The 15,000-nt window shown below is 46.3% G+C and overlaps 1 protein-coding gene across 1 annotated transcript in view; it reads right to left on the bottom strand.

Annotated features, from left to right (window-relative positions):
- Positions 1-15,000, bottom strand: part of LOC115138828 (B-cell lymphoma/leukemia 11B-like) — a 107,971-nt gene that overhangs the window by 71,206 nt on the left and 21,765 nt on the right. Inside the window, 1 exon segment of the mRNA XM_065025799.1 lies at positions 1,261-1,710. Coding sequence (XP_064881871.1) covers positions 1,261-1,710 — 450 coding nt within the window.

Below are 15,000 nucleotides of genomic sequence, written 5' to 3'. Positions count from 1 at the left end.
TAGAACCGGAGTCCTATTCCATGGATTTGCAGACTTGTGAGAGCATGACTCGGTGCAGAATAGTACTGTTCAGTTCTAAAATACTACACAGTAGCCATCAATCCTCTGTTTTATATAAAATACCGCATTCCAGGGCAATATGAACATATTCAGATAAACCTCCACATCTGTTCTCTGTCTGTAATGACTACCAGTCTGAATCAGGAATCAGTGTGGAGACACTTCCTGATTATTAAGGGACATCTAAATATGAGAGATATCGTAGCAGTGGTGGCAAGGAATAAATCATCTTTGCCCCCGCGGGTTACCTTCACAAATAACGATTGCAGAAAGAAGGAAATGGAGACGGATGACAGAAAGAAGAAAGAGAGAAGAGAACAAGACCATCTAAAGAAAAGCTGTTCTGATTAAGACCGAGTCGGTGTTATAAACCGCTCCCCTGCGTTGGTTTCCCCGCGGTAACTTTGTCCATCCCAGAATTTTTAAAAATGATGAGACCCATTTCCCCTGTGTTCCCTCTGGGTTTCTTTGTGGAGGACTGTTGTGAAAGATAAGTCTGGAGGAAAGGAGCTCTCTCTCCCCATGGCTCCAGCTGCTCTAAAGTAAAATGCCTCTTACCTCACTGAATAGGAAACTACCTATTTTAATCCTGCTCCGTTTTTCCTCTTTCTTTGTGCCTATTTGAATCTTAATGAGCTTTTCACCTTTTAAGCAGATGGCTTAGGCTGGATTTGTCCATGAGAGTAGGGGTGTACAATTTGTTTCAACTAGCCGAGTCCTTGAGGGGGTTTTAGGGCCTTGAGTGGGTAATGTGCTGTTTCTCCTCTCTCCTCTCCTCATGGCACCCGCCCTAATGAAATCCACTGAAGGAAAAAACAGCTCTCCCTCTCTCTCCTTCTCTTTCTCTCTCCTTCTCTCACTACTCTCGCTCTCTAATTTGGGTGTGAGCACTAGCACAATCTCAACAGGAAGGCCTTGTCTGGCTGCTACAGAGGTAAATGAGAGGAGAGAGAATGGTCATCAGTTCTGGAGAGCTGTGTGACTGACAGACAGACAGCGCAGGTCTGTGTGTATGATGATTAAGTGCAAGTGAGAGAGACAGTGCAGGTCTGTGTTTTTAGAGAGACAGTGCAGGTTTGTGTGTGTGTGTGTGTGTGTGTGTGTGTGTGTGTGTGTGTGTGTGTGTGTGTGTGTGTGTGTGTGTGTGTGTGTGTGCGTGCGTGTGCGTGCGTGCGTGCGTACTGTGTATGTGTAACCTACCAGCCAGGACGCTCTCCTGCTTGGGGCAAATTCCTTTGGTCGGCGTCACCATCAGCCTCTCGTCCTCTGGTGTCACCTGGATTCCAATTTCCACCGGTTCCACCACTTTCCTCAGCTGGCAGTGGCCGTGGCGACCCTGGTTCTGCTGCTGCTGGTGGGGCGGGGAGGGGCTGCTGCGGTCAGCGGCCATCTTGTCATAGCAGTCGTGGCCTTGCAGTAGGGCCTGGCACTGCTTCTTCTTGTGCTCGATGAAGAGCAGGATGTCTCCCAGGGGAAAGTTCATCTGACACTGGCCACAGGTGAGCAGGTCGTGGTCAACCAGACCCATGGCCAGGCTGTTTGATAGGCTGGGGTCCAGCAGGGCCGGGTGGGACAACAGGGGGTGAGGGTGAGGGAGGGTGAGGGAGTCAGACATGGACAGTCCGCCGTCCACATGATCAGATTCCGCCGCTGTGGGAGCAAGAGAGAAAATATTATAAATAGTGAGATTTGTTCTGTGGAAGTGTAGAACAGAGCTCTGGGGTATAGAACTGTCTGCATTGCTGTGGAGTCAGTGCTTTTCTGTTCTCCCTGATTGCTACAACCAACACACACCTGGCAGAGCCCTCCCTGAATGTGTCATCTTACATACGCACGTACGCGCTCTCACACACACACACACAGAGTGGCGAGCAGCAGTAATTTTGATAAATCTGCATGTGTGGGACAGAGACCGAGCAGAAAAGTAGGTGCTATTAATATTCAACAGAGAACTGGAGATGATGGAAGTGAGAGAGAGAGAAATAGAGAGAGAGAGACATACAGAGAGCGAGAGAGAGAACGAAAGAGAGAGACATGCAGAGAGAGAGAGAGCAAGAGAGAGAGAGAGACATACAGAGAGTGAGAGAGAGATACAAATAGAGAGAGAGAGAGAGAGAGAGAGAGAGAGAGAGATACAAATAGAGAGAGAGAGAGAGAGAGAGATACAAATAGAGAGAGAGAGAGAGAGAGAGAGAGAGAGAGAGAGATACAAATAGAGAGAGAGAGCAAAGAGAGAAAGAGACATACAGAGAGAGAGAGAGTGAGAGACATACAGAGAGAGAGAGAGAGAGCAAGAGAGAAAGAGACATACAGAGAGAGAGAGCGAGAGACATACAGAGAGAGAGAGCGAGAGACATACAGAGAGAGAGAGCGAGAGACATACAGAGAGAGCGAGAGAAAGAGAGAGAGACATGCAGAGAGAGAGAGAGCAAGAGAGAGAGAGAGACATATATACTGTAAATATATATATATAGAGAGAGACATACAGATAGAGAGGGAGACAGAGAGAGAGAAAGAGAGAGAGAGACATACAGAGAGAGACATACAGAGAGTGAGAGCGAGAGACATACAGAGAGAGAGAGAGAGAGAGAGACATGCAGAGAGAGACAGCAAGAGAGATATACATATATATATATATATAGAGAGAGAGAGACAGAGAGAGACAGGGAGAGAGAGAGAGAGAGAGAGAGAGAGAGAGAGAGATAGACAGGGAGAGACAGAGAGAGAGACAGAGAGAGAGAGAGAGAGAGAGAGAGGGCTATTTGCCACGACCATGAAAGCATGAAGCTCTGCAGATCTGCTGGCTGATTCTGTCACCTATATAAACAACAGACCACAGAACATGCTCTTAGGCCCTCTACTCTCTCTCTCTTCCTCCTCTCCCTCTTTACCCCCTTCCTCTCTCATTGCATCCATTTTGAAATCTCATTCTCACCTTCCAACACGCGACTACAATCGCCTCTTTGTAGTCCCAGGCTCTCGCTTGGTGTTGCCACCTTCAGCGTAGGCGACAGAGCCCTGGGGACGTCCTATACTTCTACCAGTTAGACACACACACTACTGTTGCTATTCTATTTGACTGTTTACCTACCCCCCTGAGGGCTCTGAGCTGAGCTGAGCAGACCGTCTCTCTACTGTACTATGGTTTGCTGTGTCGTACTGTGGTGCTCAGGTTCAGGTTCAAGCCGGCAGGCAGCATGTTTGTAGATACGTTGGGGTGTATGTAAGCTGTGATGCTATCGCCACGACCGTCATAGGTAAGATGTTATCTTCACACACATACATCAGTGGTGCAGGGTAAAAGGGAGACAGAGAGACAGAGAGAGACAGAGAGAGAGAGAGAGAGAGAGAGAGAGATATACATATATATATATATATATATAGAGAGAGAGAGAGAGAGAGAGAGAGACAGAGAGAGAGAGAGAGACAGAGAGAGAGAGAGAGAGAGAGACAGAGAGAGAGAGAGACAGAGAGAGAGAGAGAGAGAGAGAGACAGCAAGAGAGATATACATATATATATATATATATATAGAGAGAGAGAGAGAGAGAGAGAGAGAGAGAGAGAGAGGGGAGGAGTCAAGGAGAGAGGTAAATTGGTAAGCAGGAGAGAAGCTAGCGGTGAGGACAGAGGTAAAGACAGGGGTTAGAGTCAGTGAAAATGACTGAGAGAAAGAGAGAGATATAATAGAGGTAGAGGTAGTGTGAGGGGGATAGAGCCACTGGTAGAGAGAGGTAGGTAGAGGTAGTGTGAAGGGGATAGAGCCACTGGTAGAGAGAGGTAGGTAGAGAGAGGGTAGATGTAGTGTGAAGGGGATAGAGCCACTGGTAGAGAGAGATATAACAGAGGTAGAGGTAGTGTGAGGGGGATAGAGCCACTGGTAGAGAGAGATATAACAGAGGTAGAGGTAGTGTGAGGGGGATAGAGCCACTGGTAGAGAGAGGTAGGTAGAGAGAGGGTAGATGTAGTGTGAAGGGGATAGAGCCACTGGTAGAGAGAGGTAGGTAGAGAGAGGGTAGATGTAGTGTGAAGGGGATAGAGCCACTGGTAGAGAGAGATATAACAGATGTAGAGGTAGTGTGAGGGAGATAGAGCCACTGGTAGAGAGAGGTAGGTAGAGAGAGGGTAGAGGTAGTGTGGGGGATAGAGCCACTGGTAGAGAGGGTAGTAGAGAGGGGTAGATGTAGTGTGAGGGGGATAGAGCCACTGGTAGAGAGGTAGGTAGAGAGAGGGTAGAGGTAGAGTGAGGGGGATAGAGCCACTGGTAGAGAGAGGTAGATAGAGAGAAGGTAGAGGTAGTGTGAAGGGGATAGAGCCACTGGTAGAGAGAGGTGGGTAGAGAGAGGGTAGAGGTAGTGTGAGGGGGATAGAGCCACTGGTAGAGAGAGGTAGATAGAGAGAAGGTAGAGGTAGTGTGAAGGGGATAGAGCCACTGGTAGAGAGAGGTAGGTAGAGAGAGGGTAGATGTAGTGTGAAGGGGATAGAGCCACTGGTAGAGAGAGATATAACAGAGGTAGAGGTAGTGTGAGGGGGATAGAGCCACTGGTAGAGAGAGGTAGGTAGAGAGAGGGTAGAGGTAGTGTGAGGGGGATAGAGCCACTGGTAGAGAGAGGTAGGTAGAGAGAGGGTAGATGTAGTGTGAGGGGGGATAGAGCCACTGGTAGAGAGAGATAGGTAGAGAGAGGGTAGAGGTAGAGTGAGGGGGATAGAGCCACTGGTAGAGAGAGGTAGATAGAGAGAAGGTAGAGGTAGTGTGAAGGGGATAGAGCCACTGGTAGAGAGAGGTAGGTAGAGAGAGGGTAGATGTAGTGTGAAGGGGATAGAGCCACTGGTAGAGAGAGGTAGATAGAGAGAGGGTAGATGTAGTGTGAAGGGGGATAGAGCCACTGGTAGAGAGAGGTAGGTAGAGAGAGGTAGAGGTAGTGTGAGGGGGATAGAGCCACTGGTAGAGAGAGGTAGATAGAGAGAGGGTAGAGGTAGTGTGAGGGGGATAGAGCCACTGGTAGAGACAGGTAGATAGAGAGAGGGTAGATGAAGTGTGAAGGGGGATAGAGCCACTGGTAGAGAGAGGTAGATAGAGAGAGAAGGTAGAGGTAGTGTGAGGGGGATAGAGCCACTGGTAGAGACAGGTAGATAGAGAGAGGATAGATGAAGTGTGAAGGGGGATAGAGCCACTGGTAGAGAGAGGTAGATAGAGAGAGGATAGAGGTAGTGTGAGGGGGATAGAGCCACTGGTAGAGAGAGGTAGATAGAGAGGGATAGAGGTAGTGTGAGGGGGATAGAGCCACTGGTAGAGAGAGGTAGATAGAGAGAGGGTAGAGGTAGTGTGAGGGGGATAGAGCCACTGGTAGAGAGAGGTAGGTAGAGAGAGAAGGTAGAGGTAGTGTGAGGGGGATAGAGCCACTGGTAGAGAGAGGTAGATAGAGAGAGGTAGAGGTAGTGTGAGGGGGATAGAGCCACTGGTAGAGAGAGGTAGATAGAGAGAGGATAGAGGTAGTGTGAGGGGGATAGAGCCACTGGTAGAGAGAGGTAGGTAGAGAGAGAAGGTAGAGGTAGTGTGAGGGGGATAGAGCCACTGCTAGAGAGAGGTAGATAGAGAGAGGGTAGATGTAGTGTGAAGGGGATAGAGCCACTGGTAGAGAGAGGTAGATAGAGAGAGGGTAGATGTAGTGTGAAGGGGATAGAGCCACTGCTAGAGAGAGGTAGGTAGAGAGAGAAGGTAGAGGTAGTGTGAGGGGGATAGAGCCACTGCTAGAGAGAGGTAGATAGAGAGAGGGTAGATGAAGTGTGAGGGGGATAGAGCCACTGGTAGAGAGAGGTAGATAGAGAGAGAAGGTAGAGGTAGTGTGAGGGGGATAGAGCCACTGGTAGAGAGAGGTAGGTAGAGAGAGAAGGTAGAGGTAGTGTGAGGGGGATAGAGCCACTGGTAGAGAGAGGTAGGTAGAGAGAGAAGGTAGAGGTAGTGTGAGGGGGATAGAGCCACTGGTAGAGAGAGGTAGATAGAGAGAGGATAGAGGTAGTGTGAGGGGGATAGAGCCACTGGTAGAGAGAGGTAGATAGAGAGAGGGTAGATGAAGTGTGAGGGGGATAGAGCCACTGGTAGAGAGAGGTAGATAGAGAGAGGATAGAGGTAGTGTGAGGGGGATAGAGCCACTGGTAGAGAGAGGTAGATAGAGAGAGAAGGTAGAGGTAGTGTGAAGGGGATAGAGCCACTGGTAGAGAGAGGTAGGTAGAGAGAGGAGACAGACCCACTGGTTACCTTCTAGGTTGCAGAGAGCTGGTAGTCTCATCCACCAAACTACCAGGTGTGAAACAGGGAAGGGACTCAGGGGGTATGCTCATTTGGTATAGAGCAGACTTAACTCACTCTATTAAATGAGTCAAAACAGGAACATTTTACATTTGGCTAGACATTCAAAAGGAAATGATCTTAACAGAGAAAAATGTCCTCCTGTGTGCTACCTATACCCCCCCACTAGAATCCCCATGTTTAATGAAGACAGCTTCTTCATCCTGGAGGGGGAAATCAATCATTTCCAGGCCCAGAGACATGTACTAGTCTGTGGCGACCTAAATGCCAGAACTGGACAAGAACCTGACACCCTCAGCACACAGGAGGACAAACACCTGCCTGGAGTTGACAGCATTCCCTCCCTCATATGCCCCCCTAGGCACAACTATGACAACTTAACCAACAAAAACGGGTCACAACTCCTGCAGCTCTGTCGCACGCTGGGTATGTACATAGTCAATGGTAGGCTTTGAGGGGACGCCTATGGTAGGTACACCTATAGCTCATCTCTTGGCAGTAGTACGGTAGACTACTTTATCACTAACCCTTAACCCAGAGTCTCTCAGAGCGTTCACAGTCAGCCCACTGACGCCCCTATCAGATCACAGCAAAACCAGTCTACTTGAACAGAGCAATACTCAATCATGAGGCATCAAAGCCAAAGGAACTGAGTATTATTAAGAAATTATATAGATGGAAACCTACCAAAAACCAATTAGGCAACAACAAATGCAATCCCGTTTAGACAACTTCCTGGACAAAACATTCCACTGTAATAGTGAAGGTGTAAATTTGGCAGTAGAAAATGTTAACAATATATTTGACCTCTCAGCTTCCCTATAAAATCTAAACATTTCAAATAGAAAACTGAAGAAAATGAACAACAATTACAAATGGTTTGATGAAGAATGCAAAAACCTAAGAAAGAAATCTGTCCAAACAAAAACATAGACCCAGAAAACTTGAGCCTACGCCTTCACTATGGTGAATTACTAAAACAATACAGAAATACACTACGGAAAAAGAAGGAACAGCACGTCAGAAATCAGTTCAATGTAATTGAAGAATCCATAGAATCTAACCACTTCTGGGAAAATTGGAAAACACTGAACAAACAACAGCACAAATAATGATCTATCCAAAATGGAGATGTCTGGGTAAACCACTTCTCCAATCTGTTTGGCTCTATAACAACGAACAAAGAGCAAAAACATATACATGATCAAATACAAATCTTAGAATCAACTATTAAAGATTACAGGAACCTACTGGATTCTCCAATTACCTTGAATGAACTACAGGACAAAATAAAAACCCTCCAACTCAAAAAAGACTCGTACATTTCCTCAGTGAAAACAATGTACTGAACAAATGTCAAACTGGCTTTTTACCAAATTATCGTACGACAGACCACGTATTCACACCCTAATTGACAAACAAATAAACCAAAACAAAGGCAAAGTTTTCTAATGCTTTGTTGACTTCAAAAAATAATTCGACTCAATTTGGCATGAGGGTCTGCTATTCGAATGGATGGAAAGTGGTGTTGGCATGAGGGTCTGCTATTCGAATGGATGGAAAGTGGTGTTGGGGGAAAAACATACAACATTATAAAATCCATGTACACGAACACAATTGTGCGATTAAAATTGGCAAAAAACACACACATTTCTTCCCACAGGGCCATGGGGTGAGACAGGGATGCAGCTTTAGCCTCACCCTCGTCAACAGTGAAGAGGCGACTCCGGGATGCTGGTCTTCTAGGCAGAGTTCCTCTGTCCAGTGTTTGTGTTCTTTTGCCCATCTTAATCTTTTCTTTTTATTGGCCAGTCTGAGAGATGGCTTTTTCTTGGCAACTCTGCCGAGAAGGCCAGCATCCAGGAGTCGCCTCTTCACTGTTGACGTTGAGACTGGTGTTTGCTCATACTATTTAATGAAGCTGCCAGTTGAGGACTTGTGAGGATTCTGTTTCTCAAACTAGACACTCTAATGTACTTGTCCTCTTGCTCAGTTGTGCACCAGGGCCTCCCACTCCTCTTTCTATTCTGGTTAGAGCGCTGTTCTGTGGTGGGAGTAGTACACAGCGTTGTACGAGATCTTCGCATGGAATAGCCTTCATTTCTCAGAATAAGAATAGACTGACGAGTTTCAGAAGAAAGTTATTTGTTTCTAGCCATTTTGAGCCTGTAATCGAACCCACAAATGCTGATGCTCCAGATACTCAACTAGTCTGAAGAAGGCCACTTTTATTGCTTCTTTAATCAGTACAACAGTTTTCAGCTGTGCTAGCATAATTGCAAAAGGGTTTCTAGTGATCAATTAGTCTTTTAAAATGATACACTTGGATTAGCTAACACAACGTGCCATTGGAACACAAGAGTGATGGTTGCTGATAATGGGCCTCTGTATGCCTATGTAGATATTCCATTAAAAATCAGCTGTTTCCAGCTATAATTGTCATTTACAACATTAACAATGTCTACACTGTATTTCTGATCAATTTGATGTTATTTTAAAATGGACAAAAAATGTGCTTTTCTTTCAAAAATAAGGACATTTCTAAGTGACCCCAAACTTTTGAACGGTAGTGTATATATCAACAAACTGGCGCGGGCACTAGAACAGTCTGCAGCACCGGGCCTCACCCTACTAGAATCTGAAGTCAAATCTCTACTGTTTGCTGATGATCTGGTGCTTCTGTCATCAACCAAGGAGAGCCTACAGCAGCACCTAGATCTTTTGCACAGATTTTGTCAGACCTGGGCCCTGACAGTAAATCTCAGTAAGACAAAACATAATGGTGTTCCAAAAAAGGTCCAGTCGCCAGGACCACAAATACAAATTCCATCTAGACATCGTTGCCCTACAGCACACAAAAAAACTATACATTCCTCGGCCTAAACATCAGCGCCAGAGGTAACTTCCACAAAGCTGTGAATGATCTGATGTAAGAAACAAAAGGAACATAAAATTTGACATACCAATTAAGATCTGGCTAAAAATACTTGAATCAGTTATAGAACCCATTGCCACTTATGGTTGTGGTGTTTGGGGTCCGCTCACTAACCAAGAATTCACAAAATGGGACAAACACCAAATTGAGACTCTGCATGCAGAATTCTCTAAGAATATCCTCAGCGTACAATGTAAAACACCAGATAATGCATGCAGGGCAATTAGGCCGATACCCACTAATTATCAAAATCCAGAAAAGAGCCGTTAAATTCTACAACCACCTAAAAGGAAGCGATTCCCAAATCTACCATAACAAAGCCATCACCTACAGAGAGATGAACCTGGAGAAGAGCCCCCTAAGCAAGCTGGTCCTGGGGCTCTGTTCACAAACACACAGAGACCACACAGAGCCCCAGGACAGCAATACAATTAGACCCAACCAAATCATGAGAAAACAAAAAGATAATTATTTCCAATGTGTCTAGAAATTAACAAAAAACAGAGCAAACTATGTGTCCCTAAACAGAGAGTACACAGTGGCAAAATACCTGACCACTGACTCAAAATTAAGGAAATCTTTGACTATGTACAGACTCAGTGAGCATAGCCTTGCTATTGAGAAAGTCTGCCGAAGGCAGACCTGGCTCTCAAGAGAAGACAGGCTATGTGCTCACTGCCCACAAAATGAGGTGGAAACTGAGCTGCACTTCCTAACCTCCTTCCCAATGTATGACCATATTAGAGACACATATTTCACTCAGATCCACAAAGAATTATAAAACAAACCCAATTTTAAAAAACTCCCATATCTACTGGGTGAAATATCACAGCAGCAATATTTGTGATCTGTTGCCACAAGAAAAGGGAAACCAGGGAAGAACAAACACCATTGTAAATACAACCCATATTTATGTTTATTTATTTTCCCTTTTGTACTTGAACCATTTGCATATCGTTACAACACTGTATATATACAGTACATAATATGACATTTGTAAAGTCTTTATTATTATGGAACTTCTGTGAGTGTAATGTTTACTGAGGTAGTGTAGAGTTAGTGTGAGGGGGGATAGAGCCACTGGTAGAGAGAGGTAGATAGAGAGAGGGTAGAGTTAGTGTGAGGGGGGATAGAGCCACTGGTAGAGAGAGGTAGACAGAGAGAGAAGGTAGAGGTAGTGTGAGGGGGGATAGAGCCACTGGTAGAGAGAGGGTAGAGTTAGTGTGAGGGGGGGATAGAGCCACTGGTAGAGAGAGGTAGATAGAGAGAGGATAGAGGTAGTGTTAGGGGGGGATAGAGCCACCGGTAGAGAGAGGTAGATAGAGAGAGGGTAGAGGTAGTGTGAGGGGGGATAGAGTCACTGGTAGAGAGAGGTAGATAGAGAGAGAAGGTAGAGGTAGTGTGAGGGGGGATAGAGCCACTGGTAGAGAGAGGTAGGTAGAGAGAGAAGGTAGAGGTAGTGTGAGGGGGATAGAGCCACTGGTAGAGAGAGGTAGATAGAGAGAGGATAGAGGTAGTGTGAGGGGGGATAGAGTCACTGGTAGAGAGAGGTAGATAGAGAGAGAAGGTAGAGGTAGTGTGAGGGGGATAGAGCCACTGGTAGAGAGAGGTAGGTAGAGAGAGAAGGTAGAGGTAGTGTGAGGGGGATAGAGCCACTGGTAGAGAGAGGTAGATAGAGAGAGGATAGAGGTAGTGTGAGGGGGATAGAGTCACTGTTAGAGAGAGGTAGATAGAGAGAGAAGGTAGAGGTAGTGTGAGGGGGGATAGAGCCACTGGTAGAGAGAGGTAGATAGAGAGAGGGTAGAGGTAGTGTGAGGGGGGGATAGAGTCACTGGTAGAGAGAGTAGATAGAGAGAGGGTAGAGGTAGTGTGAGGGGGGATAGAGCCACTGGTAGAGAGAGGTAGATAGAGAGAGAAGGTAGAGGTAGTGTGAGGGGGGATAGAGCCACTGGTAGAGAGAGGTAGATAGAGAGAGAAGGTAGAGGTAGTGTGAGGGGGATAGAGCCACTGGTAGAGAGAGGTAGATAGAGAGGGTAGAGGTAGAGGGGGGTATAGCCACTGGTAGAGAGAGGTAGATAGAGAGAAAGGTAGAGGTAGTGTGAGGGGGATAGAGCCACTGGTAGAGAGAGGTAGATAGAGAGAGAAGGTAGAGGTAGTGTGAGGGGGATAGAGCCACTGGTAGAGAGGTAGATAGAGAGAGAAGGTAGAGGTAGTGTGGGGGGGATAGAGCCACTGGTAGAGAGAGGTAGATAGAGAGAGGATAGAGGTAGTGTGAGGGGGGATAGAGCCACTGGTAGAGAGAGGTAGATAGAGAGAGAAGGTAGAGGTAGTGTGAGGGGGATAGAGCCACTGGTAGAGAGAGGTAGATAGAGAGAGGGTAGAGATAGTGTGAAGGGGATAGAGCTACTGGTAGAGAGAGGTGGATAGAGAGAGGTAGAGGTAGTGTGAAGGGGATAGAGCCACTGGTAGAGAGAGGTAGATAGAGAGAGAAGGTAGAGGTAGTGTGAGGGGGATAGAGCCACTGGTAGAGAGAGGTAGATAGAGAGAGAAGGTAGAGGTAGTGTGAGGGGGGATAGAGCCACTGGTAGAGAGAGGTAGATAGAGAGAGAGGTAGTGTGAGGGGGATAGAGCCACTGGTAGAGAGGGTAGATAGAGAGAGTAGTGTGGGGGATAGAGCCACTGGTAGAGAGAGGTAGATAGAGAGAGGATAGAGGTAGTGTGAGGGGGATAGAGCCACTGGTAGAGAGAGGTAGATAGAGAGAGAAGGTAGAGGTAGTGTGAGGGGGGATAGAGCCACTGGTAGAGAGAGGTAGATAGAGAGAGGTAGATAGAGAGAGAAGGTAGCGGTAGTGTGAGGGGGGATAGAGCCACTGGTAGAGAGAGGTAGATAGAGAGAGGGTAGAGATAGTGTGAAGGGGGTAGAGCTACTGGTAGAGAGAGGTAGATAGAGAGAGGGTAGAGGTAGAGGGGGGGTATAGCCACTGGTAGAGAGAGGTAGATAGAGAGAGAAGGTAGAGGTAGTGTGAGGGGGGATAGAGCCACTGGTAGAGAGAGGTAGATAGAGAGAGAAGGTAGAGGTAGTGTGAGGGGGATAGAGCCACTGGTAGAGAGAGGTAGATAGAGAGAGGGTAGAGGTAGTGTGAGGGGGATAGAGCCACTGGTAGAGAGAGGTAGATAGAGAGAGGGTAGAGGTAGTGTGAGGGGGATAGAGCCACTGGTAGAGAGAGGTAGATAGAGAGAGGGTAGAGGTAGAGGGGGGGTATAGCCACTGGTAGAGAGAGTAGATAGAGAGAGAAGGTAGAGGTAGTGTGAGGGGGATAGAGCCACTGGTAGAGAGAGGTAGATAGAGAGAGAAGGTAGAGGTAGTGTGAGGGGGATAGAGCCACTGGTAGAGAGAGGTAGATAGAGAGAGAAGGTAGAGGTAGTGTGAGGGGGGATAGAGCCACTGGTAGAGAGAGGTAGATAGAGAGAGGGTAGAGGTAGTGTGAGCCCCTAGAGCGCTGCTCAGGTAGCCCTGTTTACATGTCCTCCAGGACTCTCTCTCTCCACTAATTTTAGATGATGGATCACCAGCAGGCTGTGCGTCCTTCTGCCATTTGTCAACGCTCCAGATGATAAATGCAGACAGATGTGTAATGTCAAACTGAGCACAGACAGGCCTTTTGATTTACTGTATGATCCACCGTTAGCAGGGCTTTATTTTAGCTCATGTTTAACAGACACAGCCAGAATGGGTTCAAAACATCATCCGAAATTATCAGCACAGTAAAATTGTATACAGGACATTAATTGGATAGAAATTCTGTGTTTATTTTAAATATTTTATAACATATAATATGATAAATGATGATTATTTACTAACATACCTATGGACCCTGCAGTAAGAAGTAGAAGAAGAAGAGCCGATATTGCTTTGCTGTGGTGTAAAGGAGCCATTGCCTGATCTGGGCAGGATGACCTTGTAGTGGAGGAGATGGGGACAGGAGGGACACTTTGCTTCAGCTTCTCTTTGCCAGCATCATGTCTACATGCAACCGTTGCGTTGTATGATCACACTCAGGAGGATAACATCAGCTGTGTGTGTGTGTGTGTGTGTGTGTGTGTGTGTGTGTGTGTGTGTGTGTGTGTGTGTGTGTGTGTGTGTGTGTGTGTGTGTGTGTGTGTGTGTGTGTGTGTGTGTGTGTGTGCGACAGAGACCCGATGTGACCTGCAGGCATAGGCAGGCCATCTGTGCATCAAATTAGGCTGCAGTGGTTCTCCTATGTAAATTAACAGGCCACTGAGATCAGAACACACACACACGCACCGCTATTAACAATAGTGCACTCTGCTGACCTAGTTGACAACCCCATGCCTCAGCTCCTGAACTCTCCATATGAAATATGACGGCCTGTTTCTAATAATGATGTTTGGTGAATTGATTGTTCTATTAATTTTTTAAAATAAAAAACAGAAGATAATTTTTCATTTAAATATTCACATTTTCCTTTCACTGAATAAAGGTGTACTAAATACAAGCCCTCGCATAACGTGAGTCTCATAGTGGCAGTCACAGGGGATGTGTGAGACAACCGTGCGTAATGTATGTCTTTGCACTGCATTGTGGGAGCTGCGGTCTATTTCCTGATGTGAGTCGGGAGAGGTGTGACAGGAAGTGACTGAAGACAGCTCAACACTCTCTTCCAGATCAGGATCAGTGAATCACGGCCTGGTCAATGTTCCTCTCTGATAGGTGTTACTCACAGCAGACCAAATATTGATACCAGAAAGGTCTGGGTCTTATAGACTTCATCAGTGGTGTTAGTGGAGACTGGGCTAACAGGGCTCTGGACTCTAGAAGACTGGCATGAGTCAACAAAGAAACATTGGTCTCTCATCCATTAACAGCAACCGTTCCCGAAACACAGGCTAATAAAATCCATCCATTGTAGAGAAGCAGGACAGAAATTAAAGCAATATGGCATTGTTTGTCTAACTGTCACCTGACCCAGTACTAGTTCAAAATCCAAGACAGGCAGCAATATTCCCGACGCACCTTGGTACACTCACGCACACTGTCGTCCACGAAATCCATTTGCTACCACCCCCGACAACCATGCTGTCACCTAGGTAACATTACGTGTAATTTTTCTCTCTGATCCCTCAGAAAATGTCACATGTTATTCATCTTCATCCAGCACACAGGAGGTCTGTGTCGCAAATAGCACCCTATTCTCTATATAGGGCACTACTTTTGACCAGGACCAATGTGGCTTGGGTCAAAAGTATTGGGACACAGCCTACAGACTAGGGGGAAGATAGGGAGAAAGAGAGAGAGGATGAAATCTGCATAGTGGGGTTTAAAAAGGACTTATTCCTATAGAGCTTGTACTGAGATATGGTCTATACGATGAGTCTAATGCAAACCGAAGACTCAAGGTATTTGACTTGTATTGAAGTCAGTGTTTTTTTTAAAGAAAATAAAAGAACATTGAAATAAAATGTCTATTTGTTTTCTAACTGACAGATTCTCTGTGTTTTTTCTCTCTGAGACGCATCATTAGCAGGTCTTGATGATGTTGGTAGGTTGCTGCTCAAGATGGCTTGGTGTGTGTCTGGGTCTGTCTGAGTAAATGACAGAAAGGAAGAAGCACTCGACTTTGGCCTAATTGACCAAATAAGGCTGGCTGAGTCTGAGGGGGCTTTGGTCAAACGTAG

Source organism: Oncorhynchus nerka, linkage group LG12 (assembly GCF_034236695.1).
Source record: "Oncorhynchus nerka isolate Pitt River linkage group LG12, Oner_Uvic_2.0, whole genome shotgun sequence".
Classification (NCBI taxonomy): domain Eukaryota; kingdom Metazoa; phylum Chordata; class Actinopteri; order Salmoniformes; family Salmonidae; genus Oncorhynchus; species Oncorhynchus nerka.
The sequence above is the reverse complement of the archived record's forward strand: the minus strand, read 5'-3'. Positions and strand labels throughout refer to the sequence as shown.